Below are 19912 nucleotides of genomic sequence, written 5' to 3' on the forward strand. Positions count from 1 at the left end.
TTCCACAGGAAGTAAACAATGAAGCTTCCTATACAATAACAGCAAGCAGAGATCTAGAAAGCAACGAGAAATTGATGCAGAAAGTATATTTTTAAATTGTTAAACGTTTTTCATTATGCAAGCAATTGAAATACCTTGCTGAAAGTGGACAACCACTTTAATCCTTTGGTGATGAATCCACTAGATAGACCTTGAAGTATTTCCACAGAAAGTATCATGGAAAATTTTATACCTTCTTATTACTTTAAATATCTTTTTGCTGGAAGTGGACAGCCCCTTTAAGTCTTAAAGGGGTTTTCCCATGAAGGAAAGTTAGGCCCTATCCACGGGAGAGCCGGTTTGAGTAGTGTACAAACTTTTCAGGATTGTCAAGGAAAGTGAGCCTTCTCTTTTAATTGCATCTTATGTCATTATAATTTGGGGACATAAAAAGTATCACCAGGTCTGTTCTAACTAGATTTATTTTTTTTTTTTTATAAATAACACTGCTGTTTTAATTTATTGGTTGTGTTGAGAACCTTTCATTATGCTTAGATCTCTAACCACAATTACTTTGTATCTGGCATGCTATTCTTTTACATTTGTAAGACATATAATGTATTTTATAAGGGATTGATCATTTATTTCTTATAAATGTCCCTTCTTCTCCTTCCCCCTAGCCCACCATGCTTCAGTGGATTGAGCTGCTGACAAAGCAGTTTAACAACAGCCAGGCGGCTTGTGAGGTAAGTTGTGTAAGTGTGTGTACCAGGTTGTGGATCTCAAGGCAAAACGCCGGAGCACTGCTGACTTTGTGGCCTTTCTTGCAGTGGTTCCTGGATCGTATGGCTGATGATGACTGGTGGCCAATGCAGATACTGATCAAGTGCCCAAATCAGATTGTCAGACAGGTGGGTGAGACGCATTTCGGAAAAAAATATTTGTATATAAGAAATATATAAAACCATCAAATGCATGAGAGCATCTGTCTGGGTATACAAGTATCTGAGACAAAGTTCACATCCTCATATTGAAGGTGTTGGCTCTCAGCTTTTTAAAACTCTTTGCATTTATGTAAAAAAAAATAATTCTGCTATCCGAAACTGCTGGAAAAATTGTTCCATCAATAAAATGATTATTATTTTGCAATAGATGTTCCAGCGTCTCTGTATTCATGTTATTCAGAGGCTGCGGTCGGCACATGCTCATCTGTATCTGCAGCCTGGCATAGAAGATGGGTAAGTGTATCAGGTGCCCCATCTCTAGTGAAGTACCTTCCCACCAACATGTGAAGAGTGTTCATTTATTTGATAGTTAATGCATTTGTGTATGTGTAGCTAAACTGTGCAAATACTCTTGTATTTTGTTTTAAGTAAAAAAAAGTTGAGCCATGTAGTTTTTGGTCAAATGTGTGTGTAATTGTGTAAATATATATATGTGTGTGTGTGTGTGTGTATATATATATGTGTGAGTATATGTATGTATAAATATATAATATCTCTAACGGCACTGCATTTGAGAAGTGAGGTTTTTACAATCCTGCCAGCCTAATGTGTTTTTTACAATGATTTTTATTGTAATTTTTTCCTTGATAATTATCATGATCCATGAATTCTTTCCGTGATAATTTCGTTGTGTGAGTTTTCTACTTTTCACATTCTTCCCTTAAGAAAACAAGAAGAAAGCTTGCACATGGGAAACCCCCCAGGTCCCACTGGATACATCAAACCGCTAAGCCAGGAAAGCACAATAGACCCCACCTGGCATAGTTTTGCGTAAAACCAGCAAACAAAAGTTTGCAGGTTTTTCAAAATTACCCAGGCAAGGGACGAGAACCCTCTGTGCCCAACTACTCGACTGGCAGCCGCACCCCTTTCGCGCCATGTGACGTAGTCACTACCTTTTTTTCATTGCTTCTACACCAGAAAACTGGCGTGCAAGCAGTGATACATCTCCCCAGTTGAAGATTATCACATGGACTCATGTTATTAATGCGAATGTTCCTTTATTTGTAAAAAATGATAATCCATTCTGACATTTTCCACTCTCCTATTTTTTTTTTTTTTATATATTTTATGGTGAATAGACAGACCTGTTAGTTTTAGGCTTATATTTATTTTTAGATGTTTCACATGTAATTTCTCGATCTCCTGTTTAGCTCGGATGACATGGATGGACCTGTAGAGGATATTGGCAGCCGCTCCTGTGTCACTCGTTTCGTAAAAACGTTGCTGTCAATAATGGAGCACGGAGTGAAACCTCATAGCAAACACTTGACCGAGTACTTTGCTTTTCTGTACGAGTTTGTCAAAATGGGAGAAGAGGAGGTAATTTCTTATGTTTCTTTTATGTGTATATTGTGTGTGTGTGTATGCAAGTTGTAACAAAAAGGTCAGGACGTTAGAACATCTCAGGAAATCCACATTGGATCGAGAAACTAAAAGTATATGTGTCAGATATTTTTCACGCTTGCTTTTTACTCAAAATTCATGTTTTGAAAATATAAAAATTGCATTAAAAAAGGGGAGGGGGTTTCCCATTTTAAAGTGACAAAAATATTTTTTTTTTTTTTTTTTTTTTTAAATCTGGTGTGTATTTCTCAAGATATTCCGCCGTCCCAACCTTTTTGTTAGATACATGCAAGTCTTTCTCCGTGGTGCAGAACTATAGCTGTTATCTGTATAGAACAATATTTTGATCATTTTTATACAGATATTTGTCTGTGAGAATTGTATAACCGTTGTTTTTCCTTTCAGAGCCAATTTTTACTGTCATTACAAGCCATATCAACCATGGTACATTTCTACATGGGGACCAAAGGACCAGAAAATGTAAGTGTCGGCCCTGTTATGGGGGGTGCTAGTTGTGTAAGGTGGAGAAGTATCTTATTTTGATGCATGTTGAATATAAAGTATAACCGGATCTGTTGTTTTCAGCCGCAGGTTGAAGTGTTGTCCGAGGAGGAAGAAGGAGAAGAAGAGGAGGAAGAAGATATTCTGTCACTTGCCGAAGAAAAGTACAGGCCAGCAGCATTGGAAAAGATGATAGCGCTCATAGCTTTCCTGGTGGAGCAGTCTCGCTCAGAGAGGTTGGTAATGGATGCAAACACTTGACTATAATGTAATGTTCAGGGCACAAACATCCTGCCCAATATTGTATCATTTGGATCCCATGCAACAATCTGGACCTGAAACATGCCTTGATAACCACTATATAGCTAGTAATGTACAGTAGCTAGGGCTGGCGTTAGGGTGCAGCAAACTGGGCACTAGCCCAGGGCCCCATGTCCTAAAGGGGCCCCCTGCATGTAGATTTTTGTGGGCAGAGGATGTATTGCTCCTTTAATATCCCTTGGTTGAATGACGAGTGAAGATGATCATCATCTATCTCCTGTCCATATATCTATCATCTATACGTCTAGTTATATATCTATCTATACATCTGTCTAACCATTTATCATATATATCTATCTCCTATCAATCAATTTTCTATCTCTCTTCTACTGTATCTATTTATTTCTCCTATCTATCTTCTATCATCTATCTAGCTATATATCTATACATAATCTATATTTATGCATCTATAGATCTATATCATCTTTCATATTTATCTCCTATCATCAAGCTACCTATCATCTGTCTATCTCCTATAAAATTATCCTACCATTCTGCCATGTTATAGACATCGATAAATAGTCAGTGGTTATTACAAAAATTGTGTGAAAGTCTTCCTAATAGTTTAAGAATGGGTATAGTAGACCCAATGCTTAATATATGTATATTCTTTATAGGGAATTGTGTAGGGTTTTGTTTTTTCATGCATTCCCGTGTTTTATTGGGTTGTGTACATGGAGTGTGTTGCTTTGGCTGCCATATTTTGGGAAAGGAATATTATTATACAACAAAAAAAAATCATGTATTTGACCTAAGTTTATTTATATATTGCTCCCTATAATTCCAAAAATGGGTATCTGCGTTATTTTTGAGACACATAGTAATCTAGGAGTTCAGATTATTTCAGTTTTGTGAAAATATTGGAATGGTTTGCGACTGCCTTTATTGGAATACTTAAAACTGGAATATATAATAAATTTGTTTTCTCCGTTGCAGGCACCTTACGTTGTCACAGAATGACATGGCGGCATTAACGGGCGGAAAGGTAAAAACTTGTCTCAATGTTCTTCTGTTTAGATGCGCTGCAGCCTGTCTATCAGATACATGTAAAGCTTTTTCTTGCAAGTCTTATTAGTGAGAAATAGAACCTTTTAGGCTACGTTCAGATCTGGTTTTTAGCCCTCCATTGCAAGGATACGTTGGATAGATTCCCAACATGTCATTACAATGAAGGACTTGGATGTATCTCTCTGTATGCACCCAGTTATTGGTATTTGTTGATGTTCTGGGGTCTTCTTCAATGGTTTTTATTGTCCTTATATGGACAGTTACACTATTGTGGATCTCCCAGAGAGTAAACTCGGCAGAGGCCGGAGAGGGATACTAAATATTGCGTTTGTCCCCCACGGTCTATTATGTGTCATTTCCTCCTGCTTCCTCCTGCTGAGCAATGTATATGCTCAGCAGGATGGAAAGATGCAGTTTGAAGTAGTTTGAAGCAGACAGAGGCAAAACTGTTCCTCCACCTCCCAATACGTTTTAATGGATAAGCTCAGAGTATTGTCTGCTTCTTACAATATGGCGTCTCTAACATTTTTGTTTTTTAGGGCTTCCCTTTTCTATTCCAACATATACGGGATGGAATTAATATCAGACAGTCCTGTAATCTCATTTTCAGCCTGTGCCGATACAACAACCGACTTGCGGAGCATGTAAGTACAGATCTGTTTCTTTCTGCATCTTACATCACTTTGCCTGGGCCTCCTTTTTGTTACAAATCAGTTTAGGGGCTCCTCAGATTAATTTGCATAATTTTAAAAGCCTTAAGAAGCTAAAAGAACGGACGCTGCCAGACACACACCCGTATGTCAGCATACTTGGTTTACAATCCTTATTCTGGTGGTAGATTTCCTCTAACATGTTTATATGCTTTAAGCTCAAAATCGTATTTATCTATATAAAACAGGAGATTATTCAATGCTCCCAAACTGACCTCTAGAAATCTGTTATTACGAAAAAATTATATATATTTAATATAAGAAGGTGATTAAAGTATGTGTTTTTCCCCCAAAGATTGCATCAATGCTCTTCACATCCATCGCAAAACTGACCCCAGAGGTAAGTAGCATTGCATTGTTTTAGTATCACCATGTGTATGGTATTTACTGCAGCTTATGCAGGACACTGTTGCCCATTTACATGCACATAACTTTCATGTATCCACTTATAGATCACCCATAGACTTTATGGGGGTTTATATAATTGTAGTTAAAGTGGTGATTCACTTTAAATAGAACCCATCATCATAAATTGACCTAATAAACCACTAGCAGTATGTTATTAAGCAGCTGAACACCTTCCAGATCAAAGTTGATTTTCTGGATGATATGACCACATTGGGTCATGAAAGAAACATGAGATGTAAATAGGTTGTATAAAGTCAAGGAGGAGGAGAATTTAAGTCCAAGGTAAGGAATTCTGAATGCCCCCTCCTCTGTGATTGACAATGTGCATTGGACTTCCGGAGATCTGGTTAGTGAGGTCTCTGGATGCAGGACCAGGGGGTTTTATGAGGAAGAGAGCGCTTGACTTCAGTGCTAAAATCTTCGCCTTTTCGAACTCCAATAGTCGCACGGCTTACGACCAAAAATACCCTATTTCCACCAGGGCGAAAGTTAAAATATAACCTTTATTGATTAAATTTTAAAGAACCAAACAAAAGAAATACACATTAAAGTGTGCTAACAGGCCAACGTACAGGAGAATGCTGAAGCTAGGAGGCTTATGAATTCAACAAACAAGGAGTTGGGACTTTGTGAATACTCCGAGGGGAGTGGATCAATTCTCCCCTGGGTTTGTCAATATGTAAGCTGTTTTATACAGGTTTGTTGACAGTGGCCTCCTGGCTTATCTCAGCGGGTTGTATCCCTATTGTCAGGATTACTGCCAGGCTACTATTTCATATTCCCTTGTGTAATTAGTATTATTCTATATCTCCCTATGCCAGGCCTGTTGCTGTTAAAAAACACATACACACACGCACTTGGTCAACCAAGCCCACCCCTTTTGTATATCCTGTAGTCAGGTGAATGCAGAGACTGTGTGTCCCCCTGGGATCGCTGTGTAAGGTCTCTGTCAGCAGTGACTGCAGCATCTGATGGGTTTGGGGGGTAGTGCAGACGATGTTATAGGATGGTCTAGCATAGAAAGCATTGATGCTGTCAGTGTGATTCCCCCCTTATATAAAGCATTTTGTCTTCTCTCCTCATTTAGCGCTACTGGACAATATGACCAAATATTAACTCTGAGCTGTTCAGGCTACCCGGCTTTTAAGCTTGCACACATCTTATTTAACTAGAACTCCAAGTCTGATCGAGCTCCTCTATTGTTTTCTATATTTTAGGCTGCTAATCCTTTCTTTAAGCTGCTTACGATGATCATGGAGTTTGCTGGCGGACCGCCGGGAATGCCTCCATTTGCGTCGTACATTTTACAAAGAATATGGGAGGTAAAGGGTGTAATGAAAAGATATAAGCTCCCGCGGTCTGGACTTGCATGGTAGAAGCTCTAACTTTTATCTTTTTTTTTCTAAAAGGTTATCGAGTACAACCCATCTCAGTGCTTAGATTGGCTGGCCGTGCAAACGCCAAGAAACAAGCTGGCACATAGCTGGGTGCTCCAGAACATGGAGAACTGGGTGGAACGTTTCCTGCTGGCCCATAACTATCCAAGAGTGAGAACATGTAAGTGTTTTCTTGGCTAAATAGCACATTGCTTGCTAGATGACGGTGGGCTTCATCTAGAAGTTGAAATGAGTTGAAATCTCCCAAGAGACCTGGTTATTTTAGTGCTTATAGTGAACATTTGTATTCGTTTTGTATATTTTTTTTAGCCATCGTTTTTTGTTGCGTTTCTTGGTTTAATAACTAGTAACTTAAAGGGCATTTGCCGCCAGGATGAAGCGCTGAATACAAATGAGCTTGTGGGGCTCCAGGCCCCATAGGTGTCAATGAAGCCTGGTGCCCCTCAGACTAATTTGCATACAGTATTTCATCCTGATGGTAGATGTCCTGTAAATAATTGATATTGTTTGTGTAATGAAAATTTCCCATATACTTTCTTTATCCGTTCCTCACACCTTTCTAAATCTTTTTGCTGTCGTCCAACAGGAAACGTCATTCTTTACTTCCTGTAGATAAGCACCGGTCCATGGTCATGTGATGTCACACAGGTGCACAGCTAGTTAGTATCACTAGCTCTCATTACAGTGTGTGATGTAATTAGCCCTGCAGCTGTGGGGCATCACATCACCATGGTCCGGTGTTTATCTACAAGAAGTAAAGAATGAGGTTTCGTGGTGAATGACAGCAAGCAGAGATTTAGAAAAACTGTTAAGAATTGATAAAGTATATTGGAAAATTGTATAACTTTTCATTACACAAGCCATATTAGTTGCTGGAATGTGCTAAAAGTGAACAACCCCTTTAAATATAATCTTTTTTTCTCTCTATTTGCAGCTGCAGCCTACCTGCTAGTGTCCCTGATCCCAAGTAACTCGTTTCGGCAGATGTTCAGATCGACCCGGTCACTTCACATTCCTACACGAGATCTGCCCCTCAGTCCTGACACGACAGTGGTGCTACATCAGGTGTACAACGTCCTCCTCGGCCTCCTTTCTAGGGCAAAGCTCTACGTCGATGCTGCTGTACATGGTACCACCAAGCTGGTGCCGTATTTTAGTTTCATGACTTATTGCTTGATATCCAAAACAGAAAAGCTCATGTTCTCTACATATTTTATGGATTTGTGGAACCTCTTCCAGCCCAAGCTGTCCGAACCAGCCATAGCCACCAACCACAATAAACAAGCACTGCTTTCTTTTTGGTATAACGTATGTGTTGACTGTCCGGAGAATGTGCGCCTTATAGTTCAGAACCCTGTGGTCACCAAGAACATTGCCTTTAACTATATTTTGGCTGACCATGATGACCAGGATGTGGTGCTCTTCAATCGGGGCATGCTGCCCGCCTATTATGGAATTCTTCGCATGTGCTGTGAGCAGTCTCCTGCCTTCACCCGTCAGCTTGCCTCGCACCAGAACATACAGTGGGCCTTCAAAAACCTCACACCTCATGCCAGCCAGTACCCCGCGGTAAGAATCACAAACCTCTTCATCATCAAAAAAAAACTGTTTGCACAAATAGTGTTTTTAAGCTGCCGTTGTCACTTTTCGAGGAGAAGGTTATGGGTGGGTAGTTTTCAATTAAGGTGCAAGGACAGACAGATAATGTGCCTCATATATTATAATGGCAGTGGATTAAAGGGAAAAAAGTAGAGCTGCCGCTGCAGTGAAACGCAATTCCCACTGCTTTTCAGTCAGCAATATTCCTCCTCCAACTAGATCACAAATATTTAAGAACCTGACGAAGGGAGCGGTCCGCCCCCGAAACGCGTGGTTCATTTTCAAATACTTTGTGAATAAAATGAATTTGTGATCAAACATTGGTTAATCCTGATATCGATGTTCAGCGAACTGAGGAAGCCCCACTTTTTTCCCTTTAATCTACTGCCATTTGCAATACGGCCCTTCCAGGAGGAAGCGGTAGGAGTGCTGCAGCGCTACATCATCTCTTGACACATTCTGAGTAGTTCTGCACTGAGCATAACTACCCCAGGTGAGAGCATAACTAACCTGAGCCTAGTCACCAGAAATAGGATTCCCGTGAACCAACGGGTGTTTGCCCTATGAGCGCCTTTGTGTCCTTTTATATTTCGTTCCAGTCTATCATATATTATAATATTATATCTTAAAGAGGTTTCCTGGTCTCTTCAGTATGTAAATCCGGGACATCCCCTATAAAGGATATTTACCATTAAAATTGAGAATGATAAACCATGAGTACTTACTCATAGATCCAGGCACTGTGACTGTAATAATCTTCTTATATTTGTTATCCATGGCCTCTTTCCTTCTAAAAGAAACTTTAAAAAAAAGCTAATGAGCCAGAAAGGAGAGCCCCTCTGTGTTGTATGCTGTTACACTCACTGTTAGTCTCGCACTGCCTCAGCACTTCCCCCGTTCCTGCTGTAATGTCACACAGTGGGATGGACAGCGCTCAGGCACAGTGTAACAGCCTGTGAAGCTACAGCATGGAGAGGTTGTGGTACTTCCCCACAGAGTCCTTATGGTTCATTATAATTTAAAAGGTTGATTTTCCGAAGGAAGACGACCATGGATAACAAATATATGAAGATTACCAGTCACAGTGCCACAGTCCTGAACAATCATCCTGTCAGGACCTTGATCTTATATTTATGATACTATAATAAGGTCCTGGCAGGGCGATTGGACAGTTGGACACCACATGACCCTGCATTTTGTGGACAGGAATGTCTGGCTGATGATTTAAACACAGGAGGCTTCAATTTACATATCAAGAAAGCAGAGCAGAACTAATAATAAATGTATATTGGTAAACTACCTGATATCCTGTCCCCCCATACTTACACATATATTACAAGAAACATAAGGAAAAGTGGCCAACCCCTTTTAAGTATAAAGGACCTATAAGAACAAATGCCCTCTATGTACAACCTATGGCAGTGGTGGCGAACCTATGGCACGAGTGCCTTCTCTGTGGGCACCCAGGCCATCACCCCAGAATAGAGCTCACCATACAGGGCTCAAAGAATGCTGGCCCAACGATTCTTCCTGTACACAGGGACCCAATAGTTCGAATTTGCCCTACTCCTTCCAACTGCGTTGGTGTCCTCCGCAATAAATTACTGCCTAAATTGCTGTGCTGACCATAAAATGGTGCCTTCTGGTTGAAGTTTGGGCACTCATGATCTAAAAGGTTTGCCATCACTGACCTATGGTTTTGCAAAGTTCTGCTTTCTAACTTCCTCCACTTCAAAAAAAAAAAAGTTGAGACATTTCAAATTGTATCTGTAACCGTGCCCCTGCTAGGAAATTTTTCTGATTGGGTTTAACCCCTTCAGGACTGATGGTCATTGGCACCAAAATGACCAGGTCAATTTTTGATGTGCCGCTCTGCACTTCTTTAAATGACAATATCTCAGTAAAATGTGTTATGATATGCAGCGCTTTTACAATGTAGAGCATTATTCCATCACCCTTTCCCAGGTTCAGCTACAGATGCAGAGGGTGCATGTACTTCTCCAATAATGAAAAGTGAAAGTGTTTCCTGCAGCTCCTTCTATATTCTGCCTTCAGCTGCTTGGTCGGAGGGGGCACACTTCAAACGCCTTTATCTCCTGAACCCTATGCACCTAGAAACTAATGGTGTCATATTAAGTAGAGTTTCTCTTTTAATATAATATATGGACTGTGTATGGACGCTCAACAGAACCGGAGATATCCACTCTTAAAGTTGCAATCGGAAATAAAAGCTATACATAAAAATCTACTTTTTTTTAGTACTCTGTGAAGCATTCATACACAATCCATTTATCATATTAAATGGGAGATTTCTGTTTAATTTGACAGATTTGTGTTTCTAGATGCCAGGGCTCAGGAGATATAGGCGTTTGAAGTTGGCCACTGTCAAGACACTAATGTCCTTTCTGCAATCTGTCAAAGTAAAAACTGTCGTATATTTACGTGGAGCTGTACTGAAGGGGTTAAGCTGAAATGTGATCAGTAGAAATGACCATTGGATATCTGTGCATTAAATCCACAGCCAAGCCTAAGGGTTGAGGCACACGTGGCGTTTTGAGCAGTCCGTTAAAAACCGCATGTGTTTTTTTTTAACCTTTTTTGTCCGGTTTCCAATAATTGGGAAAAACTGAAACGCATGCATTTTTAAACGGATTGCTTAAAAAACTGGTTCAAAACTGAGTATAACTATGTTAAAGAGAGGCTTATTCAAGCATGTTTTACCTTTGTGTTTTTTCCAGGCTGTGGAAGAATTGTTTAACCTCATGCAGCTGTTTGTAGCTCAGAGACCGGACATGAGAGAAGAGGAGCTTGAGGATATCAAGCAGTTCAAGAAAACCACAATAAGCTGCTATTTACGATGCTTAGATGGTCGTTCCTGTTGGACTACATTAATAAGGTATCTATTAAGGCTGCTGTCGCATGTTCACGTTCTGATTCCATTTTTTTTTTTTAACAGAATCAAAATGCGCTTGGAATGCGATCGGCAATCAGCACCTGGTATCTTGATCGTGTGCATTTTCATACAAACGCATATGTGATCGGCCGTGGCCTGGCCCAGTGCGTATTGATTCCATTACAAAACGTGACAGCACCTTAGGGGTGGGAAGAGCTGTGCTGTACTCGTTTTGTTTAAAGTTTTGTTTTGGTTATCCGAAGTCTCTGAATGGGTTAAAAGAAATTACAGTAATCACCAGTTGCTTTTGCTCCCGTTCTATTGCTTACCTATTACAATATTTGCTTTGTTGTATCTAATCTGGACATCGTGAATTGCCCCATCGGTGACTACCACAAGCAGGGTCGCACCAGGTCTTAGTAGGCCCCTGGGTGACAGAGCCTCAGTAGGTCACTATGCTCGCTCGCCCGGGTATGCCCATTGTTGGCACCAGCCCTGACCACAAAGTAGTTATTGTCTGTAGAGGCATTAATGTGTGTCAAGCCTAGACCATGCAGTAGAGGCCTGGCAAGCAAGGGCGTTATGATACATGCAGCATATGTATGTATCGGCGCTGTTATTAAAGGCATTTATATATCCATGTTTTAGTGTGTAACCTTCTTTCCCGGTGTATCTTCTAGTGCCTTCAGAATATTATTAGAGTCTGATGAAGACAGGCTCCTTGTCGTATTTAACAGAGGGTTAATCTTAATGACGGAGGTAAGTCATACAATGTGCCACACTCAGGTGATTTAAAGTGCATGTTGTTTCCTCTGTTGGGCCGTACCTCTATGAGTCCTACAGATAACAGGCTGCTTTCACATGCTTGGGTTTGGCCCATGAAACTCATTTCTTGTATAGGGCAGCGATAATGACCTAAACCTGACATGCAACAATCACTTCAGCTTAGTCGGGTTTGGGTCAGTAAAATCCAGCTCTGGTGAAGTCTGGTATGTGAAATCAAGCTGCTCGTGACATGTGCACCTTTATCATACAGTGTGCGACTCAATTCTGCCGAGCCGCAGTAATAAATGTGTCTTAGAAACTCTCACTAAGCAGTAACATGTCCATTTCTCTGTCTTGTCGGCACGCTGCAGCCACGCCACGCCACAAAACTGGCGCAGACACTTGTTAAAAACATACACAAGCTCCAAAGTAGTTCTGTTCAGTGCAAAGTCGGACCGAAAACTGGCGCAGCCACAATGATAGATTTGGGCCATTGAGTGCCATGCAGTGCACAGAGGCAGCAGGATCACAGAGTAGCCGCGCAGACAGTGACTGTACAGAGGTATTATACAATGTAACCTGGGCTCCTATGGATATCCCAGAAATGTGCAGAACACAAAAAAGTGCCCCCAATAGTCTTGTGCCACCTCCAAATGTCCTTGTAGCGCTTTCTTCTAATCATATTCTATTAAATACTTTTATTGATGATTCTAGTTCTGCTTATTGTAAGTTGTACTATATTATTTTATATCATGTAAAACCTTTTTATTTTCAATTATAGTCCTTTAACACATTGCATATGATGTACCATGAAGCCACAGCTTGTCATGTGACCGGGGACTTGGTGGAACTATTGTCCATCTTCCTGTCTGTCCTGAAGTCCACACGTCCTTATCTTCAGAGAAAAGGTAGGAGTTTTATGTGATTCATTGCCGTGTACTACATGGGGTGTCAGTGTGATTATGCCCAAAATAATTATTGAATTATTATTTCTCCACAGACGTGAAGCAGGCGCTCATCCAGTGGCAGGAAAGAATTGAATTTGCTCACAAACTCCTCACCCTGTTAAATTCCTACAGTCCTCCAGAGCTGAGAAACGCCTGCATAGGTAATGTATATCTTTCATGGTCCTTAGTTACTCTCTATATATAGTGAATCGATACAATAAAGGATGGACTCCTAGGGAAAGAGTCTCCAAAGCTTTTGTAATGTATCTGCTGTCTGTAGACACTTGGCAAATGAAAAAGTCTTTTGTTCTAATTTGTTATTTTCCACAAATTCAGAAAATATTTTTTTCCACCATCCTTATAAATTTGGTATTTGCTGCCCTCATTTCTGTCTATGAAGCTGACCCTGGACTATACTGGTTATGATGGACGGATTATTACCCACCTCTATCCTACACTGACATCCGCAGAATATTTGATATCTGTTAATAAATGGCTTTTGCATAACAATTTTTTCTTTTGATTCTAGATGTCCTGAAAGAACTCGTGCTCTTGAGTCCCCATGATTTTTTGCACACTCTCGTACCATTTCTACAGCACAACCATTGTACATACCATCACAGCAATATCCCAAGTAAGTGTCCGATATTGGCATTAATCTGGAAAATTATCCGGTCAGCAGTGAAAAACTTTTGCTATTTAAATGTCCATTTGGTCTCATGCACATGAATGTGTTCTCTCCTGGGCAAGCACACAGCGGGTAGGAGGGGTGAAAACTCCTCACCCCTCCCCTCTCCATAGAAAGACGGCTCCGTCTCTACATGATGACTTTGACACCTGATGAATAGCTCTCACAACAAATATTCCTAAATTATTTTTTTTTTCCTGAATTTCAGTGTCCCTTGGTCCCTACTTCCCGTGTCGTGAAAATATGAAACTTATAGGAGGAAAAAGCAATATCCGTCCTCCCCGTCCAGAACTCAATATGTGCCTCTTGCCCACAATGGTTGAATCCAGTAAGGTAAGTAAGCACCACTACATTAGATCTCTGGTTGTGTATGGTGTGTTATTGCCTGATGGTGTGGACTATAGGAAAAGAGTTCATAACGAAGTCTGAAAATGACACTTTTTATATATTTTGATTTTCAGTTCTGCACTAGGGGAAATAACTATTGTGCGTTTTTGTGTTTTTTTTAGGGTAAAGATGAAATATATGACCGCATGCTGCTGGATTACCTGTCCTCCTATCACCAGTTTATCCATCTCCTTTGCCGTGTTGCTATCAATTGTGAAAAGTTTACGGAAGCTTTGATAAAGCTGAGTAAGTCCTTGTTCCCTCTGTTTTTGGAGGGGGTAATATGGTTTGTGTAATGGGTGCACTTCATGGACTGACCAAATTCAGTGCATCCTAATCTATGACCATGCAGCTTCTGTCTTTTATTACAAGCAAAACTTACAATAGGAATTGGCTTACAATTCCCATTGACCAAAACTTTAGACCTTTTGGTCTAATTTTGTCTAAAAGGGAACCAACAAAAAGGGAACCAACAGCCCTGTTTATTGTGAATGACCCCTTTTACAGTTGATGTAAATTTGACCAAAGTAGAATAGTCAAATACTGTAGTGTACATAGTACATTGGTTACATGTTTAAGAAAAACTCTGCCCATAATCTTAAATTTTGCTTTTTTTTTTTTTTTTCCCATGATTGTGTTTAACCATCTAAGAACACGTGTACACAAATGTTGTTTGGGGAACATGTGCTAGCCATTGTTGGGGTGGCACATGTTCCTATATATTTATACGGGACATGGCCCATGTATGAGCCATCTGCCCAAGCTGCCAAATTCCGAGCAGATACTATTCCAGCCATGTGGGTTCTTGCAGACTTTTGTGCTATTATCCTATTAAAGCACTGCAGAATTTGATGGGGATATATAAATAAAGATTATTATAATTATTATTATTATATCCTCAGCAGAGATCATTGGAGCCTATTGGGGATGGATACAACGTGTAGAGGCGGGATGAGCTTTGTGGAGAAGTGAGCATCCGGCTCCATAACATGGCAAAAAAATAAACAACATGTGCTCACCACACAGTGACTGAGCGCCATAGGGGATGGGGACCCAATTAAGTTTGTTTGAATGAGCCCTGACATGTGTCAAGCATTTATCAATGAACCTTAAGCTTGTTCCTAGTTTAAAGGGTTAAACTTTCCATTTTGTAGTATACTCTTGTATTGATATGAATACTGGTTTACTTTGCAGGTGTCTTGATTGCATATGAAGGGCTTTCCTTGCACCTTGCATTGTTTCCAAAACTATGGACGGAGTTATGCCAGACCCAGGTATGTGACGCCCTGTTACATTGTGCCAGTAATGGTAGTATATCCATACGCCTGCAACGAATTAAGGGCTCTCCTCATGTGACTCGAGTATAGCTATTTTCTATATCCAGAGTAAGTTTCAGTTAACCCCTGCATTCTGCAGGTTCTGGTCCCACTTCCAAAAATAGCGCAGCTGCCTGCTAGCATGCCCCCACCCCTGCTATTAGGGTCCATTCATACAGCCGTATGCCCGCCCGGCTGCCACCCGGGGGGCATGCCGCTGTGCGCTGAAGAGGAAGAGGGGGTGACCCCTCTGCAGAGAAAACCGCGGACATGGCCGCACACACTGGGAAAGATAGAGCATGCTGTATCTTTTCTCCGTGTGTGGCACCGCCGCCGGGCTGCCACTGCTGTCTATGGGGATGTATATGCGGCCGCATATACTTCCCCCCAGGCGGCCATGTGGATGCACCCTTATTCAGGTCAATGGGGAAAGGAAGGTAAAAGGAGACCACCTTTCATTCTAGGTTTCTGGTACTTTCTTCTAAAATGGAGAATATAACGGAAACCCCCATCTCAGGTGTGAACTGGGCCTAAACGCCGTCTTCTGCTGAATCTTTACAGATATAAAATAAGTGCCGTTTGCTTGTCTTCATGTGAGTTTGCTCTTCAGTCTTTATATGTGACTTAATCTCCTTTGCTCCTGGATTTCTAGTCTCCTCTGGCGAAAAACTGCATCAAGCTGCTGTGTGAGGATCCGGTTTTTACAGAATATATTAAGAGTATTTTGATGGATGAGCGCGTGTTCCTCAATAACAATGTGGTGTACACATTCCTGACCCATTTTCTAGTAAAGGTATGGATTTTATTTTCAATTCTTACTGGAGATTGAGGAGGGAATCATCATTTCCAATGTGTATATTTATATTTCATTGTTCCTTTTCTTACAGGTCCAGAGTCAGGTCTTTTCTGAAACAAATTGTGCGAGTCTCATTAACACGATAATCACCCACGTCATCAACCAGTATCAAAATGTGGAGTCTGATTTTATCAGCAGAATTGAAATATCCAAAGCAAGCAGCACTTTAAATGGGGTAAGAGGAAATCCGTCCGTATCCCCCGTTCAATGTTATCTCTGTTGTCCCTTCCATAATAAGTGGAAGCATTAAAATTTCAGTGACTGGTAACTAAACCTGCGAAGGAATTTTTTTAAATTTCAGAAATGAATAGTACGAGTGCTAATATTATACTAATATTATAATTTACGAAGTGAACCAGCTGCTGCTTCTTCTTCTTCTGCTCCTTCTTTCTCTTGCAGTGAGCAGTATATCTGATGTCCTTGACGCAGAATAGAAATAAGGAAAAGAGGCTAAAAATTAACTCTTTGCAAACGTAGAGAATATTTCCCTTGATGATTCAGCCAAGTAAAGCGATTAGACTATCTAGGACTGTGTCATTAGACACTTTATCAGCTTTCTGTCCTGGAGCCACTGACAGCTGAGAGATGATACAGGACAGAAAGCCGATTAAGAGAAGAAATAAAGGGAGAGGAATAGAAGGACACTGGGACAGTTTTTTTTGTATTACACATTTTACAATTCTCATTTGCACTATTCATTTATACATTTTGTTAAAAGTTTAGCTACGGTTTGCCCCGCCTCCTTGTCCTGGCATCACATCACCTGTTGCCTTGCTGTCACTCCCACGGTCACTTCTGACCCATCTGGAGGTGTTGACATGGTGATGGGCATGTCGATTCTTGGAGCTTCTCAGAAAATCCTCTTTATTCCCCATAATGTTAGACATACAATTTATATCTATAAATCTATATTAAGACTGCGATGTACAGTATTGACATATTTCTAACACATTTCTATCTTGTGTCTTAGGATCTTCGAGCCCTAATTCTACTCCTCTCGGTTCACACTCCAAAACAGTTGAACGCCGCCTTTATACCAACATTACAAGATCTCCTGAGTAAATGCAGAGCCTGTCAGCAGCAAAGAAATTCATTGCAAGATCAAGAATCCAAAGATGGTAAAGCTAAAGGTAATTTCTCCATCATTGACCTTAGTGCTGCAGATCCCCAGATTGGAAGAGGTTTACATCCGGGATATCTCTGTACTTGGTCGCATTCATCTTTCCTTTAATTGCAACCAGTCATCCTCCCCCTGCCCCCATAGTATGATGCTGCCATGATGTGTCACTGTTGGGATTGTATTTGGGTGATGATGAGCAGCGCCTGTTTTTCTCTACACATACCGCTTAGAATTCACTCTCCGTCTCATCAGACCAGAGTTTCTTATTCTCGTAGACTGGGAGTCCTTGATGTTTTTTTTTTTTTTTCGTCATCACACTCTGCCATAAAAGCCCAACTGGTGGAGGCTGCAGTGATAGTTTACTTTGTGGAACTTTCTCCTGTCTCCCTACTACATCTCTGGAGCTCAGCCACAGTGATCTTGGGGGTTCTACTTTACCTTTTTCACCAAGGCTCTTCTCCCATAATTGCTTAGTTTGTGTGGGCAGCCAGCTCAAAGAAGAGTTGGTTGTCCCAAACGTCTTCCATTTAAGGATTACATAGGCCATTGTGCACTTGGTAACCGTGAGTGCTGCCGAAATTCTTTTGCAACCTTGGCCACCTCTGTGCTTTGCCACAATTCTGTCTCTGGGCTCCTTGGTCAGTTCCTTAGACATTGTGATTCTCATGTGCATTGACATGCACTGTGAGCTGTGAGGTCTTTATATAGGTGTGTGCCTTTCCTAATCAAGTCCAATCAGTTTAAGTTAACACAACTGGACTCTAATGAAAGATTAGAACCATTTCAAGGTGGATCAGAAGGAAATGGACTGCATGTGAGTTAAATATTAGTGTCACAACAAAGGGTCTGAATACTAATGACAATGTGATATTTCAGGCTTTGTTGTTTAAAAAGTTGAGTGAAAAACTTAAAGGGTTGTGAACACTTTCCGTACCCCCTGTATTTATGTAGGCCTTTGGGCTACCTGGACATGGCAACATTAAAAATTCAGGAACTAAAACAGTCTCCAGTACCCTAGAATACTCCCTAGTTTATCATACTAAACAGCCCCCATGGTTATTTTATGTAAAGCACCCCTCACTCCCTATGAATCATTAGAAACAGTCCCTTTCAACCTCATGGATCCCTTATGTGGAGGCCCCCCAGCAGCCATGGGCCTCAACACTTGCGCAGAGCTGGCGCCAGCCCTTCCTCTACCCACCAGTACCAAGAGAATATGCACGTTGCATGATATCCGGAAACCATCATTCCTTATGTACACACCTTGTACTACTGGTTTTTGCTCAGTTTGATGATAAAGGAGACCTAATGTTTTAAACCTGATCTCTGTCGTTGTGTTTAGATGATGAAGGTGCCACGCCAGTGAAGCGGAGGCGAGTCAGCAGTGATGAGGATCAGATGGTTGACAGCTGTATAGGTGATCTGAAAAATGAATGTGAGGCCTCCACCCCAACAAGCACATCCGACAACGAGACTAGAGACTCCTCCATCATTGACCCAGGGACGGAACAAGATCCTCCGTCCCCCTCTCCGCTCTCTACCAAGGAGTACAGAATAGAAGTGTCCTCTTCATTCACTGAAGATATACTGCTGCCGGCACGGCCACAAGCCGCAGACGATCAGCCGGGTAGTGGCGCTAAATACGAAGACGGGAAAGAAACGAAAGAAATCCAGAGCCCTAAGGAGACTAATGTAATGGAGGATGACGGCGAGCTCCCCTCCACTTCCATATCCGCTGTCCTGGCCGACCTGGCAGACTTACGGGGCTGTGACGCTCAGCCGTCGCCCTCACAGGACAGTCCGGAGCTCGGCTTGTCACTAAATTGTGAGCATTCCAGGGGACTGTTCAGTCATATACAACAGAATGACATTTTAGATACCCTGTGCAGGACCATTGAGTCCACAATTCTGGTGGTCTCGAGGATATCAGGAAAAGAAAACAAAGCTGCTTCTTGACATTAGTTGTAGCATGTCTTGCTTTTAAGTCTTTATTTTTTTTAAAGCTGTTTGTATACATTTTTGCAGGTTTTTTTCCTGTTTTTTGTTTTATTTGGTTACGTTTTTTTTTTTCTTCTTCTTGTGCTTCAGTTTGTCAAGTGCTTTCTGCTTGGATGGCAAAAATAGATTTATATGCTTTACTCTCGGTCAGGCAGAAGTCAAAGAAATAATAATAAAAAAAAAAACTAAGTTGCATCTGCAGTACATTCTGTAAAGGCCAATCATAATGGTTATGTTTTATGTAATTCAGGTTCGCTGTAGTGGCTTTCATTAAGTGGCCGCTTGGAATAATAGGGGGGACCCCAATCCCCAATATGATGTAATTTAAACTTGTCATTTTTACCGTGTATAATATGGTGTTCTCTGTGCCAGTTTTGTACCTTATAATAGAGGCAGTTGCCTCAAATTCTCTGTGGTTCTTATTATCAAAATTAAGTTTACTTGTACTAAACCACAAGAAATTTGATTCTGTAAAGAATCCTCTCTAGCTGTGGCCTGGCAGTATATATGGTGCTTTATTTAACAGAATACCTGTGGAGGAAATAAAGCACATTTGATGTAAAGAAAAAAAAAACAGAAGACAAAAAAAACAAAAATAATTGTTTTATTTTATTGATATGATTGATCGCTATTCTGTGCACTTCATTAAACTAATTGTGACGACTTTT

General features: G+C 40.8%; 1 protein-coding gene across 3 annotated transcripts in view; it reads left to right on the forward strand.

The window, feature by feature from the left end:
- The window catches only part of USP34 (ubiquitin specific peptidase 34), a 96584-nt gene extending 76672 nt beyond the window's left edge, over positions 1 to 19912 (forward strand). For all 3 annotated transcript variants that reach the window (XM_072140565.1, XM_072140567.1, XM_072140566.1), the window contains 24 exons: positions 660 to 725; positions 810 to 890; positions 1132 to 1217; positions 2138 to 2306; positions 2736 to 2810; positions 2916 to 3067; positions 4089 to 4137; positions 4700 to 4804; positions 5166 to 5210; positions 6496 to 6600; positions 6688 to 6835; positions 7610 to 8244; positions 11013 to 11170; positions 11848 to 11926; positions 12714 to 12840; positions 12933 to 13040; positions 13409 to 13513; positions 13776 to 13900; positions 14077 to 14200; positions 15149 to 15228; positions 15923 to 16063; positions 16158 to 16301; positions 17097 to 17256; positions 18589 to 19912. In XM_072140565.1, the coding sequence (XP_071996666.1) occupies positions 660 to 725; positions 810 to 890; positions 1132 to 1217; positions 2138 to 2306; positions 2736 to 2810; positions 2916 to 3067; positions 4089 to 4137; positions 4700 to 4804; positions 5166 to 5210; positions 6496 to 6600; positions 6688 to 6835; positions 7610 to 8244; positions 11013 to 11170; positions 11848 to 11926; positions 12714 to 12840; positions 12933 to 13040; positions 13409 to 13513; positions 13776 to 13900; positions 14077 to 14200; positions 15149 to 15228; positions 15923 to 16063; positions 16158 to 16301; positions 17097 to 17256; positions 18589 to 19202 (3681 nt within the window). In that variant the 3' untranslated portion in view covers positions 19203 to 19912. The remainder of the gene's footprint in view (positions 1 to 659; positions 726 to 809; positions 891 to 1131; positions 1218 to 2137; positions 2307 to 2735; positions 2811 to 2915; positions 3068 to 4088; positions 4138 to 4699; positions 4805 to 5165; positions 5211 to 6495; positions 6601 to 6687; positions 6836 to 7609; positions 8245 to 11012; positions 11171 to 11847; positions 11927 to 12713; positions 12841 to 12932; positions 13041 to 13408; positions 13514 to 13775; positions 13901 to 14076; positions 14201 to 15148; positions 15229 to 15922; positions 16064 to 16157; positions 16302 to 17096; positions 17257 to 18588) is intronic.

The sequence above is a fragment of the Engystomops pustulosus genome, chromosome 3 (assembly GCF_040894005.1).
Source record: "Engystomops pustulosus chromosome 3, aEngPut4.maternal, whole genome shotgun sequence".
Classification (NCBI taxonomy): Eukaryota; Metazoa; Chordata; class Amphibia; order Anura; family Leptodactylidae; genus Engystomops; species Engystomops pustulosus.